This window comes from Dermochelys coriacea, chromosome 1 (genome assembly GCF_009764565.3).
Source record: "Dermochelys coriacea isolate rDerCor1 chromosome 1, rDerCor1.pri.v4, whole genome shotgun sequence".
Lineage (NCBI taxonomy): Eukaryota > Metazoa > Chordata > Testudines > Dermochelyidae > Dermochelys > Dermochelys coriacea.
In genome coordinates, this window is record NC_050068.2 from 164,831,947 (window position 1) to 164,848,668 (window position 16,722).

At 40.0% G+C, this 16,722-nt stretch overlaps 1 protein-coding gene across 3 annotated transcripts in view; it reads right to left on the minus strand.

Moving 5' to 3' along the window:
* IFNAR1 (interferon alpha and beta receptor subunit 1) overlaps positions 1-16,722 on the minus strand; it is a 36,228-nt gene that overhangs the window by 12,405 nt on the left and 7,101 nt on the right. For 2 of the 3 annotated variants that reach the window (XM_038391399.2, XM_043508405.1), the window contains exons 2-6: positions 15,940-16,063; positions 10,072-10,280; positions 8,655-8,812; positions 2,584-2,731; positions 259-376 (exon numbers count right to left, since the gene is read on the minus strand). In XM_038391399.2, the coding sequence (XP_038247327.1) occupies positions 259-376; positions 2,584-2,731; positions 8,655-8,812; positions 10,072-10,280; positions 15,940-16,063 (757 nt within the window). The remainder of the gene's footprint in view (positions 1-258; positions 377-2,583; positions 2,732-8,654; positions 8,813-10,071; positions 10,281-15,939; positions 16,064-16,722) is intronic. The other variant, XM_038391408.2, reaches the window with a different exon arrangement.

The following is a 16,722-nucleotide window of genomic DNA, read 5'->3' on the forward strand; positions in this document are numbered from 1 at the left end:
GGTGTTCAAAACTTCCGAGAGAAACTGAGTGCTGTGAACTTCTACGATCAAACTTTGGTATTATTCTTGTAAGCACACCACATGGGACGACTGGATGAAGTACCCACTACCTCAATGGAGTACATCAAGATACTTTTCTTAATATCATACTTGAGTTTCTAGGAATATTTAACTTCAGAGGCCTAATCGAGGGCAATTTAGAACCGTCAAGTTTAAAGTCTACTTAAGCAGCAAAGCTTTAAAAACTATTTAACTTACCTGAGGTATTGTACCGTAAAGCTCACATTTTGATCATATTGATTATCCCAGGATAGAAGAAACTTCATGTTCAAAGCATGAACTTCCACATTCACTGGATAAGGTAGCACATTCCATGCTAAATTGCAAAGAAAACAAAACTCACCATCGTTGTCATCAAGAAGTCCTAAGTCATGTACACTTATTTTTCCCCACAGTAAGAACATCTGTATAGTATATTTTAAATAACTGCTTGAATAGAACTTTCAAATATTCTTTGATTTGCCATCATAGCACACAACTGATTAAGTCATAGGGGTAAGTAGCTCTCAGAGCGTTCTGTAGGAAAGCATCAGTTTTTAAAGAGATTATTAGGCAGCCCAAAAATGTTAGCATAGGGAAATATGCCGAGAAGCCAGTATCAGTGAGAATCTGGCTGGAATAACGTACATCAATACAAATTTACAAATTATATATTCTGGAAGATCTGCAAATAAAGAACGCTATGATGCAACTCATTATGTTCTCGTCATAGCATTATCTCAAATCTTGGGGATTTTATACAGTGCAAAATTTAGCTACACAAAAGTAAAGAATCTGGAACAATAGACTATTCATTTTAAGCAAAACGTAAATTGAAACTGAGGTTAGCAATATATATAATAAGTTTTGGATTCCAATTCCTTGGTTGCCGTCTGTGACAACCCAAAGTAATAGCATACTTTGAACATAAAATCATGAATTCCATTGTCAATTATTGGAACAGAGTAAGAAACCCCATACCAAACCAATAATAAAAGAGAGCATATAGTTAGTGGATTTTTTCTAAAGAGGTCACAAATTAAGCAGGATAGAACTTTGTCTGTACCTGGATGGGATACCAGCAAGGAAAATCTTGGTGCTACATGAAACTTTGTTGGTGATGTATTTTTTTTTTCAGGGACAGTTTTGAACCAATATTCAAAACAGTGATATGAGGAGGCAGGGCACTCTGGTGGAGGTACATAAAATCAAGTCCTGACCCTTGTGGTCATTAAAAGTCTCATGGCACTTTTTTGAATGATGCTATTTATTGGTTTTAAAGAAGTCTACTATACGTACAACACAATAATGCTGATAATTTAACCAAAGTTTACAAGCTAAAAAACATAAGCCATATACAGTTGAACGTTACCATGGCACTTTCTGCAAGAAGAGGGATGTTAACCCTATTCAAATTGCAAATTAGATAACTGCATTAGAAATTCTTCTTGTGAAGACAGCTCACTAAATAAATATTATTTCCTGGTCTCTTCTCTCTTACCAGAATGAAAGCAGCATTTATCAATATGTTAGTTTTATTTGTTCAGTAAGCCCTAACTCAGATCTACTATGTTTCCTGCAAGTTCCACTGAACTAGGGCATTGGCACTAAGAGGATAATTCTTTTTTTTAAACTCATTTGTTTCTGCTTTGAGGTAGCAGATTTAGTTACCGTTCTACTCCTGCTTCAACTGTTTATTTTTGTAATGCATGAAAAAAAAAATCATTTGGGTTTCATCAGTTACTTGAAACTTTTAAAATAAGCGTTTCAGGGATAAACCATCTCCAGCTACTGGAAAAAAGGAGGAAACCTTCTCTGGGGAAAATTATCCCATAACTGTCTCCAAAAAGATTTCTTCTACCTCTCCTGAATCGTCTGGGACCAGCCACCCTCTGACTGGATTCTGGACCAGGTGGGCCACTTGTGTAATTCAGTACTGAAATTCCTATGTTCCTACATACACAACATGAAGAGTACAAAATCCTTTCAATGTCTATTTTAAAAAAATAAGTCACTTGGACAGAGGATAAAGGCACTTTGCAAGACAATTCATGAGCTGCAAGCAAATACACTCTCAATCACTTTTTGGGGCTTCAGAACAAAAAAAGTCAGGGTTTGCACAAAAATAGCATGTTAACTTGGCAAAATCATGCATTTCAACTAAATGGATTCAGTTTTTCCACATATGCACAACAATATCTTACAGGAATTGAACTAAGTTTTATCCTAAACCAAACTCACAAAAACAAATATTCCTGTATTTGTATCTAGGACCACAACAGAATCACGATAATCTAAATGTAATGGTGGACACTGAATATGTTTGGGTAACTGAAAATTCCTTTCATTATCAAAAACCTCAGTAGATACTGGAAGACATTAAGCTGTCCATAACAGGGACTTTGGATAACTGATGTTCAGATTAGCAAGGTTACACGGAAATCAGTTGAAATGCTGGTAATTTTGCACAGTTCTACTACTTTGGAGCAAAGGATTTTGAAACCTGTCAAGCTAGTTGTAGGATTTTGATTACTAGATTTTTACCTTGATCTGTAGTTTTAATGCAGTACACTGGACTGAAGGAACCTACTTTTCTTTCAGAAGTTATGCGTGCTTGAACCTTCAGACAGTAAGTAGCCTCTGGCACGAGATCATAAATTGTTTCTCTGCGATGAATAGTTTTGCTTTTTGGCTGCAATACATAAACAAAACAGTTGTAAACAACATATTAAGGAAAAACTGTTCTTTCCCAAACAGCCTCAACTTGTGACAAAAAGTGTTACTGTCCTGAAGAATCACTGGACATCACCCACACACATGACATTTGGATACATTCAGACATTAGGGATAAGGTAATATTTATACTATATGTGATTTTGCACGTTTAATTTGTGGGAATTAATTGTGAACCATCTTAAGCTACAGTATACTCAAAACTCACCTGAAACTTACAAAGAGTACAGAATGGAAAGAAAAAAGCTTTAAATGTCTGAACAAAATAAACTGACTCCATGTTTTTGTAATGCTTTCTAAAATTTTCCAGTGAATTTAAATAGTTCCCCTATTTGATAGTTTGCTATAGAAAGTAACCCCAGCAATAGATTTTTTTTTCTTATGCTGTAGTATTTGTTGCATGTCAAATGATACATTTCTCTCTACTCTTAATGTTCTGAAAGGCAATTTCTTATCTGATAATTTAGATTTTCCCAACTTTCCTACACCAGTCAGACAAATTTACAAATCCTTTCCCTGCCACAAACCAGAAGATAGAAGACGAGGAAAAAGGTCAGCCTGTACTGTTCAGCAAAATAATGGTAACAAATGACCTTAAAATGCATAGACCTTCCATACACCCGATTCACATACCTCTCCTTTAAAAGATAAGAAATGGGATTTTCCTTTCAGAAGTGGTAAGATCTTGAGTCCTTTCACCCCGAGTTTTATGGCATGCTAGCTAGAGGATCTGTGCTCCAGTTTTCCAATGTGTAAAATGAGGATAAAGATACTTATTCTCCTTTGTAAAGTCCTTTGAGCTCTATTGACGAAGGTTCTGTCTACACTGGAACCTGAACAACAAAACTTTTGTCGTTCATAGGTGTGGAACCCCACACCCAACACCACAAGTTTTGCCAACAAAAAAAACACCAGAGAGCTCTCCTGTCGACAAAGCTACTGCCACTTGTTGGGGGTACAAGCTGTTTTGTTGACAGGAGAGCTCTCTTCTTCCGACAGACAGCAGCTACACTGTGCGCCTTTTAGCGGCATGGCTGTAGTGGCACAGCTGTGTCGCTAAAAGGTGCGTAGTGTAGACACAGCTGGAGAGTAGTGTTGTTGTAGCCATGTCGGTCCCAAGAGAGACAAGGTGGGTGAAATAATCTCTTATGAACCAACTTCTGTTGGTGAGAGACAAGCTTTCAAGCTTACACAGAGCTCTTCAGGTCTGGGAAATATACTCAAGTGTCACAGCTAAATACAAGGTGGAACAGATTGTTCAGTATAAGCCTTTAACATATTTCAAGGGCCCATTCAAGGTGAAGTTGACCGTTAACACCACTCCAATCATATGGTGGTGGGGCGAGGGGGAGGCAGCTGAGGGGTGTTACTGAATTATAGATTGTTGTAATAAGCCATAAAGTCTCTATTCAGTCCTTGATTTTTAGTGTCTAGCAAAGTTATGAATTTTAAGTTCCCTGCCTTGTCTTATTTGAGAGCGTAGTGATTGTCTGGCTTCACCCACATAATTGTTATTGGGGCATTTGGGTTGGGTTCCAGTGTGGGGCGGTAGTTGACAACTAGGGGTGTGCAGTCAGATGGAGTTTTATATATAAATCCCTAGTTGTCGCTTGCCACCCCACGCTGGAACACATAAGGGGTATCAAACCATCACCCATGCTCGATGGGAGCCCCATCCTGAAATTAATCTTTCCTGAACCCTCTCTTCTGGCCTTCAAACAACCCCCCATCCTCTCCAAGCTCATCATCAGAAGCAAGCTCCCCACAGACCAGGACACCAGCTCAGGTGTCAGACCCTGCCAGAACAGATGCAAAACCTGCAGACATATCTGCACTGCTATGATGATCAACACACCTTTCAAGATCCATGGATTCTAAACATGGCTACCACAATATATGGTGTACCTCATCCAGTGCACTAAATACCCCAACAACAACCACGTGGATGAAACCAGACAATCACTACACTCTCGAATGAACTCGCACAAGACAAATACCTGATTGTCTGTGGGTGAACACTTCACAAAGTGATCACTCTATATCTGACCTCTCCGTTCTCATTCTCAGAGAAAACCTGCACAATACCTTCAAATGATGAGGCTGGGAGCTTAAATTCATAACTTTGCTAGACACTAAAAAGGAAGGACTCAAGAGACACTTTATGGCTTATTACAACAATCTATAACCCACTAACAAATCCCACAAACTACCTTCCCTCCTTCCTTCCTTTCCCCCCATTACTGGAGGCCTGTTAACAGGCCACTTCATCTTGAATAGCCCCTTGAAACAAGTGTTAACTACTTATGCTAAACAATTTGTTTCACCTTTTATTTAGCTGTGACACGTTAAGTACCCTTCCCAGACCGGAAGAATAACTAAGCTCAAAAGCATGGGCTAGTCTACACTGGCAACGCTAAAGTGCTGCCACAGCAGAGCTTTAACGTGGCTTGTGTGGTCGCGGCAGAGTGCTGGGAGAGAGATCTCTCGATGCTATAAAAAAAAAAACCCACCTCCATGAGAGGTGTGGCTCCCAGCACTGGTGAACTGTTTACACTAGCACTTTACAGTGCTGAAACTTGCTGCACTCTGTTCACCGAAGTGTTTTCACATTAAGACTGGCTCTACCTTCCAATTCATTAACTATTATAGTAACAGAAAATCCACTCTTCTATAGAAAATATAGGCTCCATACTGAGGACAAGATTTACTGCACTTGTGTCACTAAACTTTTTAGTAAAAGTTCAGCTAACTGGATTGACAGATTTGTCACTCACCTTTTCTTGAATGCAAGAATGTATTAGGGAGGGCCTTGGGATTTTTTCCTTTAAAAATGCCCAAACACAGTAGGTCTCCCAAATGGACATACACATCTTCTCAGTATGTACCTAATCTGACCGGCACTCATTCTGGTACTGCTGTGTGGAGTGGGAGATAATATTGTCTATATTGATTCTATAGAATAGATTAATGATTGCTTGCCTCAGATCTGCAGAGAAACTGGGCAAAGTTTTCAAATTCCCTTCTTAAGCCTCACAAAGAGCTCTAAAAGCCTGCAAAGAGCTGTGAGCCCACCAGAGTAGCATTAACTTCATAGAGGGGAACTACACAAAAATGAGGAAGCTAGTTAAACAGAAATTAAAGAGGTACAGTTCCCAAAACAAAATGCCTGCAAGCTGCATGGAAACTTTTTAAAAACACCACAACAGAAGCTCAAATTAAAGGTGTACCCCAAATTAAAAAACATTGTAAGAGGACCAAAAAAGTGCTACCATTGCTAAACAAAGTTAAAGAAGCAGTTAGAGGCAAAAAGGCATCCTTTAAAAATTGGAAATTAAATTCTATTGAGGCAAATAGAAAGGCACAGAAATGTTGACACATCAAGTAGAAAAGTATAATTAGGCAGGACAAAGAATTTGAAGAGCAACTAGCCAAAGACTGAAAACTAGTAGTAAATTTTTTTTCTAAGTATATCAGAAGCAGGAAGCCTGCTGAACAATCAGTGGGGCCACTGGACAATTGAGGTGCTAAGGAGCATTCAAGGAAAATAAAGCCACTGTGGAGAAATTAAATGAATTCTTTGCATCTTTACTGTAAACGATGTGAGGGAGATTCCCACACCTGCCCCATTCTTTTTAGGTGACAAATCTGAGGAACTAGCTTAGATCGAGGAGTCATTAGAGGAGGTTTTGCAATAAACTGATAAATTAAACAGTAATAAGTCACCAGGACTAAATGATATTCACCCAAGAATTATGAAGGAATTCAAATATGAAATTGCAGAACTATGGTATGTAACTTATTGCTTAAATCAGCCTCTGTACCAAATGACTTGAGGATAGCTAATGTGACACCAAGTTTTAAAAAAAGCTCCAATAGCAATCCTGGCAATTACAGGCCGGTAAGCCTAACTTCAGTATTAGGGAAACTAGTTGAAAGTATAGTAAAGAACAGAATTATCAGACATATATATATATGAACACAATTTGCTGGGGAAGAGTCAATATGACTTTTGTAAAGGAAAATCATGCCATCAATCTATTACAAGTCTTCAAGGGGGGTCAACAAACGTGGATACGGGTGATCCAGTGGATATAGTGTACTTAGACTTTCAGAAAGCCTTTGACAAGGTCCCTCACCAAAGGCTCTTAAGCAAAGTAAGCAGTCATGGGATAAGAGGGAAGGTTCTCTCATGAATCAGTAACTGGTTAATAGATAGGAAACAAAGGGCAGGGATAAATGGTCAGTTTACAGACTGGAGAGAAGTAAATATAGTGGGGTTCCCCAGCAGTCTGTTCTGGGATGAATGCTGTTCAACATATTCATAAATTATCTAGAAAAAGGAGTAAATAGTGAAGTGATTAAATTTGCAATTGATACAAAACTACTCAAGATAGTTAAATCCAGAGCAGACTGCGAAGAGTTACAAAGGAATCTCACAAAACTGGGTGACTGGGCAACAAAATGGCAGATGAAATTCAAATGTTGATAAATGCAAAGTAAAGCACATTGGGATAACGTTTTCCAATTAAAAAGAAAAGGAGTACTTGTGGCACCTTAGAGACTAACAAATTTATTAGAGCATAAGCTTTCGTGAGCTACAGCTCACTTCATCGGATGCATTTGGTGGAAAAAAAACAGTTTTTTTCCACCAAATGCATCCGATGAAGTGAGCTGTAGCTCACGAAAGCTTATGCTCTAATAAATTTGTTAGTCTCTAAGGTGCCACAAGTACTCCTTTTCTTTTTGCGAATACAGACTAACACGGCTGCTACTCTGAAACCTGTTTTCCAATTACACATACAAAATGATGTTATCTAAATTAGCTGTTACCACTCAAGAAAGAAATTGGAATCATAGTTCTCTGAAAACAACTGCTCAATGTGCAGCGGCAGTCAAAAAAGCTAACAATTACAGGAACCATTAGGAAAGGGATAAACAGAAAACATCAGTCTCCCTATATAAATCCATGGCATGCCCACATCTTGAATACTGTGTGCAGATTTGGTCACCGCATCTCAAAAGAGATGTATTAGAATCTGAAAAGGTACAGAGAACGGCAACAAAAATGACTAGGGATATGGAACAGTTTTTATATGAGGAGAGATTAGAAAGATTGGGACTTTTCAGCTTGGAAAACTGAGGTCTAAGTGGGAATATGATAGAGGTTTATAAAATCTTGACTGGTGTGGAGATAGTGTATAACATTTCCTTATTAACCTCTTCACATAACACAAGAATTAGGGGTCACCCAATGAAATTAATAGGCAGCAGGTTTAAAACAAACAAAAGGAAATACTTCATGCAATCCACAGTTAACCTATGCAACACGTTGCTAGTGAATGTCACGAAGGCCAAAACTGTAACAGGATTCAAAAAAGAACTATGCAAGTTCATGGAGGATAGGCCCCTCAATAGCTATTAGCCAGGATGATCAGGGATAGAACATCATGCTCTGAGTGTCCTAGCCTCTGTTTGCCAGAAGTTGGGAGTGGGCGACAGGGGATGGATCACTCAATGATTGCCTGTTCTGCTCATTCCCTCTGAAGCACCTAGCATTGGCCACTGTCGGAAGAAAGGATATTGGGCTAGAGGGACCATTGGTCTGACCCAGTATGGCTGTTATGTTCTTAAGCAACTAAGCATGGACCAGCTTAATGACATTAGCAACCGAACCAAAACCTTGAGTAAGAGATGTAATACAGTCTAGCAAATCAATGCACTTTATTTTTTAACCTAAATGTACCAAGCTACAGGCAGAAATTAGGATATATTATATGTATAAAATAATAAAAAGCAGAATTTAATTCTAGGAAGCGACTAAGCAACTGAAGTAAATCAAACAATATTTTAAACTTAATTTAGAAAGTCAATCCCTATCATACCTCTGCATTTGATGAGTTTTCCCAGAACACTGCATTGTAGGTAAAACTTATATCGTTTGTCCACATTTTTCTGTTCTGATTTTCTTCTGGAGGGGAAATGTTGATTTTCACCACTCCATCTATGGATTCTAACTGCACTCCTGGAGGACCAATTTTAGCTGCAAAAATTAAACATTATCATGAAGCACAACAACTTTGTTGAAACACCAAAAGTTACATGTTTGAACAAGTAAACTACAAGGAACCGCCTACAGTATTTAATTTTCAGTTCTTCAGGTAGAATCTAACAGTAGTTTAACTGAATAAACTCCAAGTGTTATCTGGGACCGAAGACCGTTAAAGTAATACTTACTGGCTGTAACATTATTACAGTAACTTCCCGATTCTGAAATGAAGAGTCATAAATTTGTGGAATAAGGTTACAAGACAGACTTACTTTAAAAAAAGCCCATTCCCCAAGAACCAACCCAATATTTATGGAAGGATTCAGCTTTATATAGGTTATCATTCGTGGTAAATTAAAGGTAGACGGTAGGACTGCCGGAACGCTAGCTTCTCAAGTACATTTGCCAACATCAGCACTGGGGAAATGACACATATGGTACTCAAGGAATCAGCTCTCCCCCAATCCGGACCATCCTGCCTCTTCCCTAATGTAAGGAATGAAATTCATTGGGGTGGGTACAGCATAGAGATGGCCACCAAAGAAAACCATGACCTGCAAAAACAAAGAGCCCTACATCACACCACTTTACCACTGAAGCTCTGCATAGCTCAAAAGTTGGGAAGACTAACAGACACCATGAACAGTGGGCTCATCAGTCATAAATTTTCCATGACAATCACTTAAAGCTGCTTATAACATTTGATACATTATAGCAATGTTAAACTTATAACTTTAAGCACACAAGTCAGAATAGTCAGAGTTAAGGGTCTCAAAATAATCTTAACGTACATACTTCACAGGTATTTTGATTACTGATTAGATTAAACGTAAATATTTCATTACATATTTGATAATAGAAACAACATGGTCGAAGCAATACAAGTCTATTCACTGCATATTTCATAGTGCTATAATGTAGTAAAGGTTGGGAAATTAGCAATTATGGGCAAGATTTTCAAAGGCACAAATGGGATTTAGCCATCCTTATGGAAGAGGTTTGTACTGCTTTAGTCAAGTTATTTAAAACAGCACAACTTGTGTTCGGACAAGATCTCAGGAAAGTTACTATATAAATATGATCACTAAAAGCATAAAAAGGCAGTTGCTCTATAAAACAGCAGAGCCAATAATAATAGGGAATACAAATCTCTACACTGTATTTTATATTGAGCTGTTACACTGTTGAAATAATTGAAAATAATTGAAAAATTATTAACCTGTTTAATAAGAAAGTACATATGTAGTTCATACCTATTGAATATGGACTAAATGATAAAGTAGTAGACCACGGAGATTTTTCTTCCCCTTTTTCAGCTCTTATACGCACATTATAGAAATCTAAATAAGCTGTCATTGCTGAGGAGAAGTCACATTCTGTGACAGTGACATTCTGACAGCCAGATATCTCTTTCCAATCTGTTTCTTCTTCCACCTCCTCCTCCTCATAATCCTCAAATCTTCTGCAAGTAAAAAAATAAAATTAGGTTTCTATTGGTGATAAAAGATAAAACATAAACATTCATTTTGTATTTTGATCACCACCATCTGGTTGTCACAAAGCTATTCAACTGGTCTCAGAATTCTAGAATACCTGTCTAATTTAGGTTACTTTATGAATGCTAGTTAATTATTGAATAAGGAATCCCGAAGACATGCTGGCAATTTGCTCTTCTAGTCCAACACTTAAGCACAACAGAAAAAAAAATAAAGATCATTTCAGGATTATTATTTCTGGGATTAAACCCTGAGAGCACTAGCAAACTGGGGTGTATTTTATTACCCCTCAAGTGCACTGATAGAATAGGGGCTGCAAAAAGTGCTTGGAGGAGACCTAAGTGGCAAAGGAAAGGGATAGGAAAAAAGAGCAACAGCTCTGCATCCGATGAAGTGAGCTGTAGCTCACGAAAGCTTATGCTCTAATAAATTTGTTAGTCTCTAAGGTGCCACAAGTACTCCTTTTCTTTTTGCGAATACAGACTAACACGGCTGCTACTCTGAGCTCTGAATAGGAAAGAGTATAGCTGAGGGGAGAGTAGACTGCAGGAGGGAAGGAGAGAAATGGAGGAAAGGAGACAGAATAGGAAATCAGAAAAAACAAATGGGAAAAAGAAAACAGAATAAAATGAAAACACAGGAGAGTTAACTATTCTATCCTATCAGAACAGGGCTTCTCAACAAAAACCATCTGTCTTCAAAGAACAATTCAGACATCAGGAAGTGGCACAAATAAATAGGGGAGAGATGACTCTCCTGATTAAAAGTGGAAAAAACTGGAAAACTGAGAAATAACCATTAAAGATGTTGATCCTGTTGTATAACCACTATATTTTGTCTTCAGCAGGACAGTGTTATGTGTTTCTGAGGTAAACCCTGTATTTTTGAAGCCACCTTTTTCCCCACCCAAAAAATAGAGAGAAACACATCAAATCTTCATATTCAAATACATAATATGATTCTCTCTCTGACATCTTAATTACAGAGTTACTAATAAGCCAGACAAGTTTGTGCATTTATTTGTTGGGAAAGGGGCAATGAGAAACAGTAGCCAAATTAGAGAGAAGCAAGAAGCACAAACTTAAAAAGAGCTAACTGAACATAAGGATATACAAATAGTTTAATCTGATGACCAAAGTTTGTAAATTAAGAGCAACCAGCCAATGTTTCTCTTTCTGTGTTTATAAAGGCCTTGACCCGCTAATCAGAGTTCTGTACTGGGGAATATTCCCAAATCTTGTGTTTTTCAATTCTGAACCAAACAAATGATTTGAAACACACAAACATCTGCAAATCAAAAAAGGTATGGTTCTCAATGAAGCCACATAATCTGTTAAATGCATCTTTTACAGTTTGCAGTGTTACTATTGAATGTGCTCTTACAAGTTATATGCATGCCAATACTGGGGAACATCTACACAGGAATTATATGATTTGCAAGAACTATGCTGAGGTTGCTTCTTAGGTGTGCATCACTTTAGGATGGATTTTCAGACACTTAATTCTACTGTGTTTCCCAAACACAAAGAAGTACCATGAGTCAGTGTCCTAGCTGCAATGGAAACCATAATTTGGTGTTTTCATAGTGAAATTCTCAAGTTTCTAGGATTTGCTATTTTTCACTTTTTCAATATGTTGAGAAGATTCATATCATCACAGCTACAGACCTACAGATATACACACTGATACATAATTAGGGCTCTACCAAAGTCACAGTCCATTTTGGTCAATTTCACAGTCATAAGATTTTAAAAGTAGTCAATTTCATCATTTCAGATACTTACATCTGAAATTTCAAGGTGTTATAAGCATGGAGGTCCCAACCAATAAGAGGTTTGTGGGCAGGGGTGCCACAAGGCTATTATGGGGGGGGTCGCAGCATTGCCACCCTTACTTCTGAGCTGCTGCTGATGGAGGAGCTGCCTTCAGAGCTGGGCAGCTGGAGAGTAGGGGACAATGCTGACATGAAGGTTGCATGGTATGGTGGAGGCCCTCACTTTGGGGGGGGGTGGCAGGGCCAGCATTATGGGTGGGTGATCGCCCAGGGCCCTGTGGTTGGGGGGCACCATGGCCTGTCCCCCCAAGCTGGCCCAATGTCCCTTTAACTCATGAGTGCTGGGCCTGGAGATGGGATGGGGAAGGGCTGGGGACAGGGTCCCAGAACCTTTTTTAGAAGTGGACGGGGGCCACCAGTGCTAGAATTGCAGGATCAGGAGCCATGTCCCCCCCCCCTTTTTAACATGGGCATAGTTTGGGGGCAGGGGACAGCAACTGCAGGCAGCAGGGGAGCTGATAACTGCGCAAGTCTTGCAGTTTGTGGGGGCAACACTGCCCTCTGCCCCCCAACCTATACTCACATTAAAAAGTGGAGGGGCATGGCCCCCTAGCCACCCCAATTCCAATGCTGTTGACTGGGGGTGCCTCAGCCAGGGGCTCCTACTATGTGTTAGGCTCTAGCTGCTAGTCTTGGCCGGGCTGGAGAGGGACAGGACTTCCTTTTCTCCTGCAGGAGCTGCTCCCAGGGCTGGGTCAGATCCACCTCAAGGAGCCACTTCCCCGCCACAGTCTGCAAGAAGCTCTGCTGCTGCTCCATGTACAATGACCCCTCCGCCCACAGCTGGGGAGTGATAGGGGAAGGAAGCAGAGTGGAGGTGTGGAGCTTCCTGCAGCTGGGGGAGGTTCCTAGAGGTGGGTCTCACTGGCCCCAGGAGCAGCCTGTGAAAGAGAAAAGCAAGCAAGTCCCCAGCCCCACCAGGACTAGCAGCCAGAGTCTGGTGCATGATAGGAGCGCAGGCTGGGGTGCCCCCAGCCCTGCCCCTGCTTGGTAGATTTCACGGCCGTGCGGGCCCCTACACATAAGTCATTCCATTATCCAACTGTGACCCTAAGAGCTCCTTTACGGCAACTGGCAAAGGGCACATGGTTATGTAATAATAAATCCCAACAGGTCTGATAAACTCACTACAACCAACACAGAATCAGAATAATTAGCCCAACAATGTCTTGTAATGTATCGTATGAAAACTAGTGACACACTGGTCATGAATATCATTGTGTGATGTATGTACAAGTTGTGTATAAGGAGTTTATTATATATAAAATAAAATATATATGCTGGAAATACGTTCTTAATATGCTCTTATGGAGGTTCGGTCCATCAGTGGCTAATAGCCAAGATGGTCAGGGACACAACTGCATGCTCTGAGTGTCTGTAACACAGTCCTTGATGGTTCCTTGCTCAGGCAGTGGGGGAACCTGACCACACCCAGTGAACTACACTGGATGGTCACAACCCAGGTCCCATTTCCCCACTATTACCAGGGGGTTTCTTCCTTTTGTGGAGCTCCTTAAGTCTCTCTGACTTGAAGATCAAAATGGAAGTCAAGAACTCCCACACATTCAGGGATACACCCTCCCTGCGATCCCAGCAAATGGGGGTGGGGGAAGTGGCAAGTCTATAGTGCTGTCAACAATCCTGCCCCTGCGCAACGAGTTTGGGGAAATTGCTCTGGCTTGGTTTCTGGGATAGGCTCAGCTTGTCCGTCTTGCCCTGTGAATCCACTGCACTCTGCTCAGGGTCAGTTTGTAGGTTTCCTGCCCAGAAGTTCCCTCCACAGCTCCTGCAGTCTGCTGCTTAGGGTGATCCTGCTCTTTCTCCCACTGCTGACTGCAACTTCCTCCCTTTTAAAAACCTCCTCCCTATCATGCATTATTGACAGGGCCAGTGGGATGGGTTTAGCCCTGCTACCAGGGCCTCTTTGGCCCCTACCTCATCCGTGTGCGGCCTTTACACCCAATCACAGTGTTCCTAAGCCTCCAAATGCCAAAAGCTGGGAATGGAGGACAGGGGATGGATCACTTGATATCTTCCCTGTTCTGTTCATTCCCTCCCGAGCATCTGGCACCAGCTACTGTCAGAAGATAGGATCATGTGCTAGATGGACCATTGGTCTGACCCAGTATGGCCATTCTTGTGTTAAAAATGTTGTGGAGGCAGTTGATAAACGAGCTTGCCCTAAATAAAGGAATGTGGATTTGCCTGTCTCTATGAATCAAGCTAACAGGCAGATGAGAAAAACAGTGTGGCTTGATTACAAGAAAAGGACAAATACATTTGCATCTAAGGTAAACAAAGTGATCAAGCCAATTGAGTAAGCAAGTTGACCAGAGGATGAAGAAGGGGCTTGGCACCTGCACCATGAAGAACAAGCAACAGGAGAGAGGAACTTTTTCTGGGTTTATTTTTCAAATACGTTTCAAAGGTTTTCTAGATTATAAAAGGAAAGAAAGAGGACTCCTTTGTTATCCATCACTTAAGAGACAAAAAAGGGGCCAAACACACTTGGAATCTGTGAAAGGTAGATCCCCCAATGCTGTGGGTTGAAGATGCTGAAAATGAACTGTAAGTGAGAAATTGCCTGAGACCAGGATTGTAATCTGTTAAATTATAGACATTAGGAAGGGTGTTTTATTTGTTTTACTTGTATCCTTTTCTATTTCTATTATCTCTGTTTAGTATCACTTAAATCTGTTCATTAATAAATTTAATTTTAGTTTTGCCATAATCACACCAGTGCTGTTATATTAAAGCAAAGTGTGCAATCTCAGTTGAGCCAACAGACTGGTGCGTAGTCTGTCTTTTTTGAGACAGCATACTTGGTATTTCTGTGGGCACCAAGAGACAAGGTCTGGATGCTGTAGGAGAATGCTTTTCCAGCAGGTTCAGGAACTGGGACTCTCTGAATTTTACCCCTCTGCCTCAGCAAGGAAGAGTTTTGCTGGAGCTTAAGCTGTGTGTCAGTTCCCTGCCACACCAGTCTATCCGCTTCACCAGCATACTCCTTGAGACTCTGCTAGTCTTAACCTTGCCTTGCATGTAACAGTGGCTTATGGTTCTGGGTACCCCGAAAATTGCAACAAACATGCATAGTCTACTGAGGACTACCGCACCAGCCAGAGTCATCACAGTTGATGACATTGACTAGGCACGGTGTAATGAAATTCCCAGAACTAATTCAATCCTACGTATCCACAAATCTCTAGGCAGTCCTGTGGCACCAGTTAGCAGTGCATGACCTGACCCTTCACATGTTGATGGACAGTGAGAGAGCATGGTGTGCTGGGGTGTTTTTGTCTGTAACGGTGGCACAACCAAAACGCATGCAACACAGCTTCACAAATACAGGATATACATATATAAATAAACTGTGCGCGCATTTGGTACTAAATATTTAAGATTAATCTGTCCATGCTCTTCAATTTGATATACTCAGGGATAGCCTTCCTTTAGATAAATTTGTGTTATGTCTCCAGGCTCTTACATCAATGTTTTGAAACTCTTGTAACCAAAAACAGTTCCAGATTTTAGGTGTTAAAAATGTGGCTACATGTTCAAACTAAGCAGTGATGAAAAGAAACACAAACCACTATAAAAGCATCACTTTTCTTGGATCACCAGTGTGCTCTTGTGCTTATTTTTAACAATTTTTATATCAATAAACAAAAAAACAAAAAACAAACAAACAAGCCACAGTGGTGGGTTTTTGTTTTGTTTTTTCCCCATTCTTACTTTCTGTGGAAATGGATGTCAAATAATTTTGGCTCACAGTAAAATAGTAAGCTTACCGTTGGTATTGAGCTGAAAATGTCACATTGAAGTCATTCTCACTATCCCAGCTCCATCTTAGAGTGAAATTTGTGTTTACAACATCGACTTGAACATTCTGAGGGCTTGTCAGATTCATTTGGCCTACAAAAATGTTGGGACAGGGGGAGAGATAGGAAGAAGTTGGAGAAAATGTTATTGTACACAAAGTTTAAGGATGTGTGACATCAGTTCCACAACAGTAATCTTTACATGTTAAAAATTAAAATAGAATACCAAGTTTAGTACAGTTTAAAAGTACTCAAGCCTATTGAAATAGCAAGATAATTCATGGCTTCTTAGCCTGTTAAGACAGATTTCTCCTCTATAACTGGGATTCAATTTTTTTCTCTTTTTATACAGAGTTTCAAGACTTAGTGCATGGAAGAATTCACTGGTTCTGAACGCACGTCAACCAAAGCATTTAAAAAGCAAGTGCAGTGGCAGTTTTCAGTGCTTGAGATCTCTGCTACAAGCTCTACTAGAGATGCCTCTGCTGCTCTGAACTACTTCACAGCTGTAAAATGGACCCAGAAGATCTATGACCTTTCTCCCTACTACAATATACTCCAAAATACAATCACCACAAAGACTTCTCCACACATTATGACCCTGGGATTCCTTTGCAGCAACCCAACATTTCCTCTTGAGCAAGAATAGTGCTGATTAGTCTCCTCCATAAAAAGGTTGGAGGATAAAGGGTAAAAATGCATCAAGACACAAACAAGATCGAGCAGAGAAGAGAGACTGAAGATGGACGAATA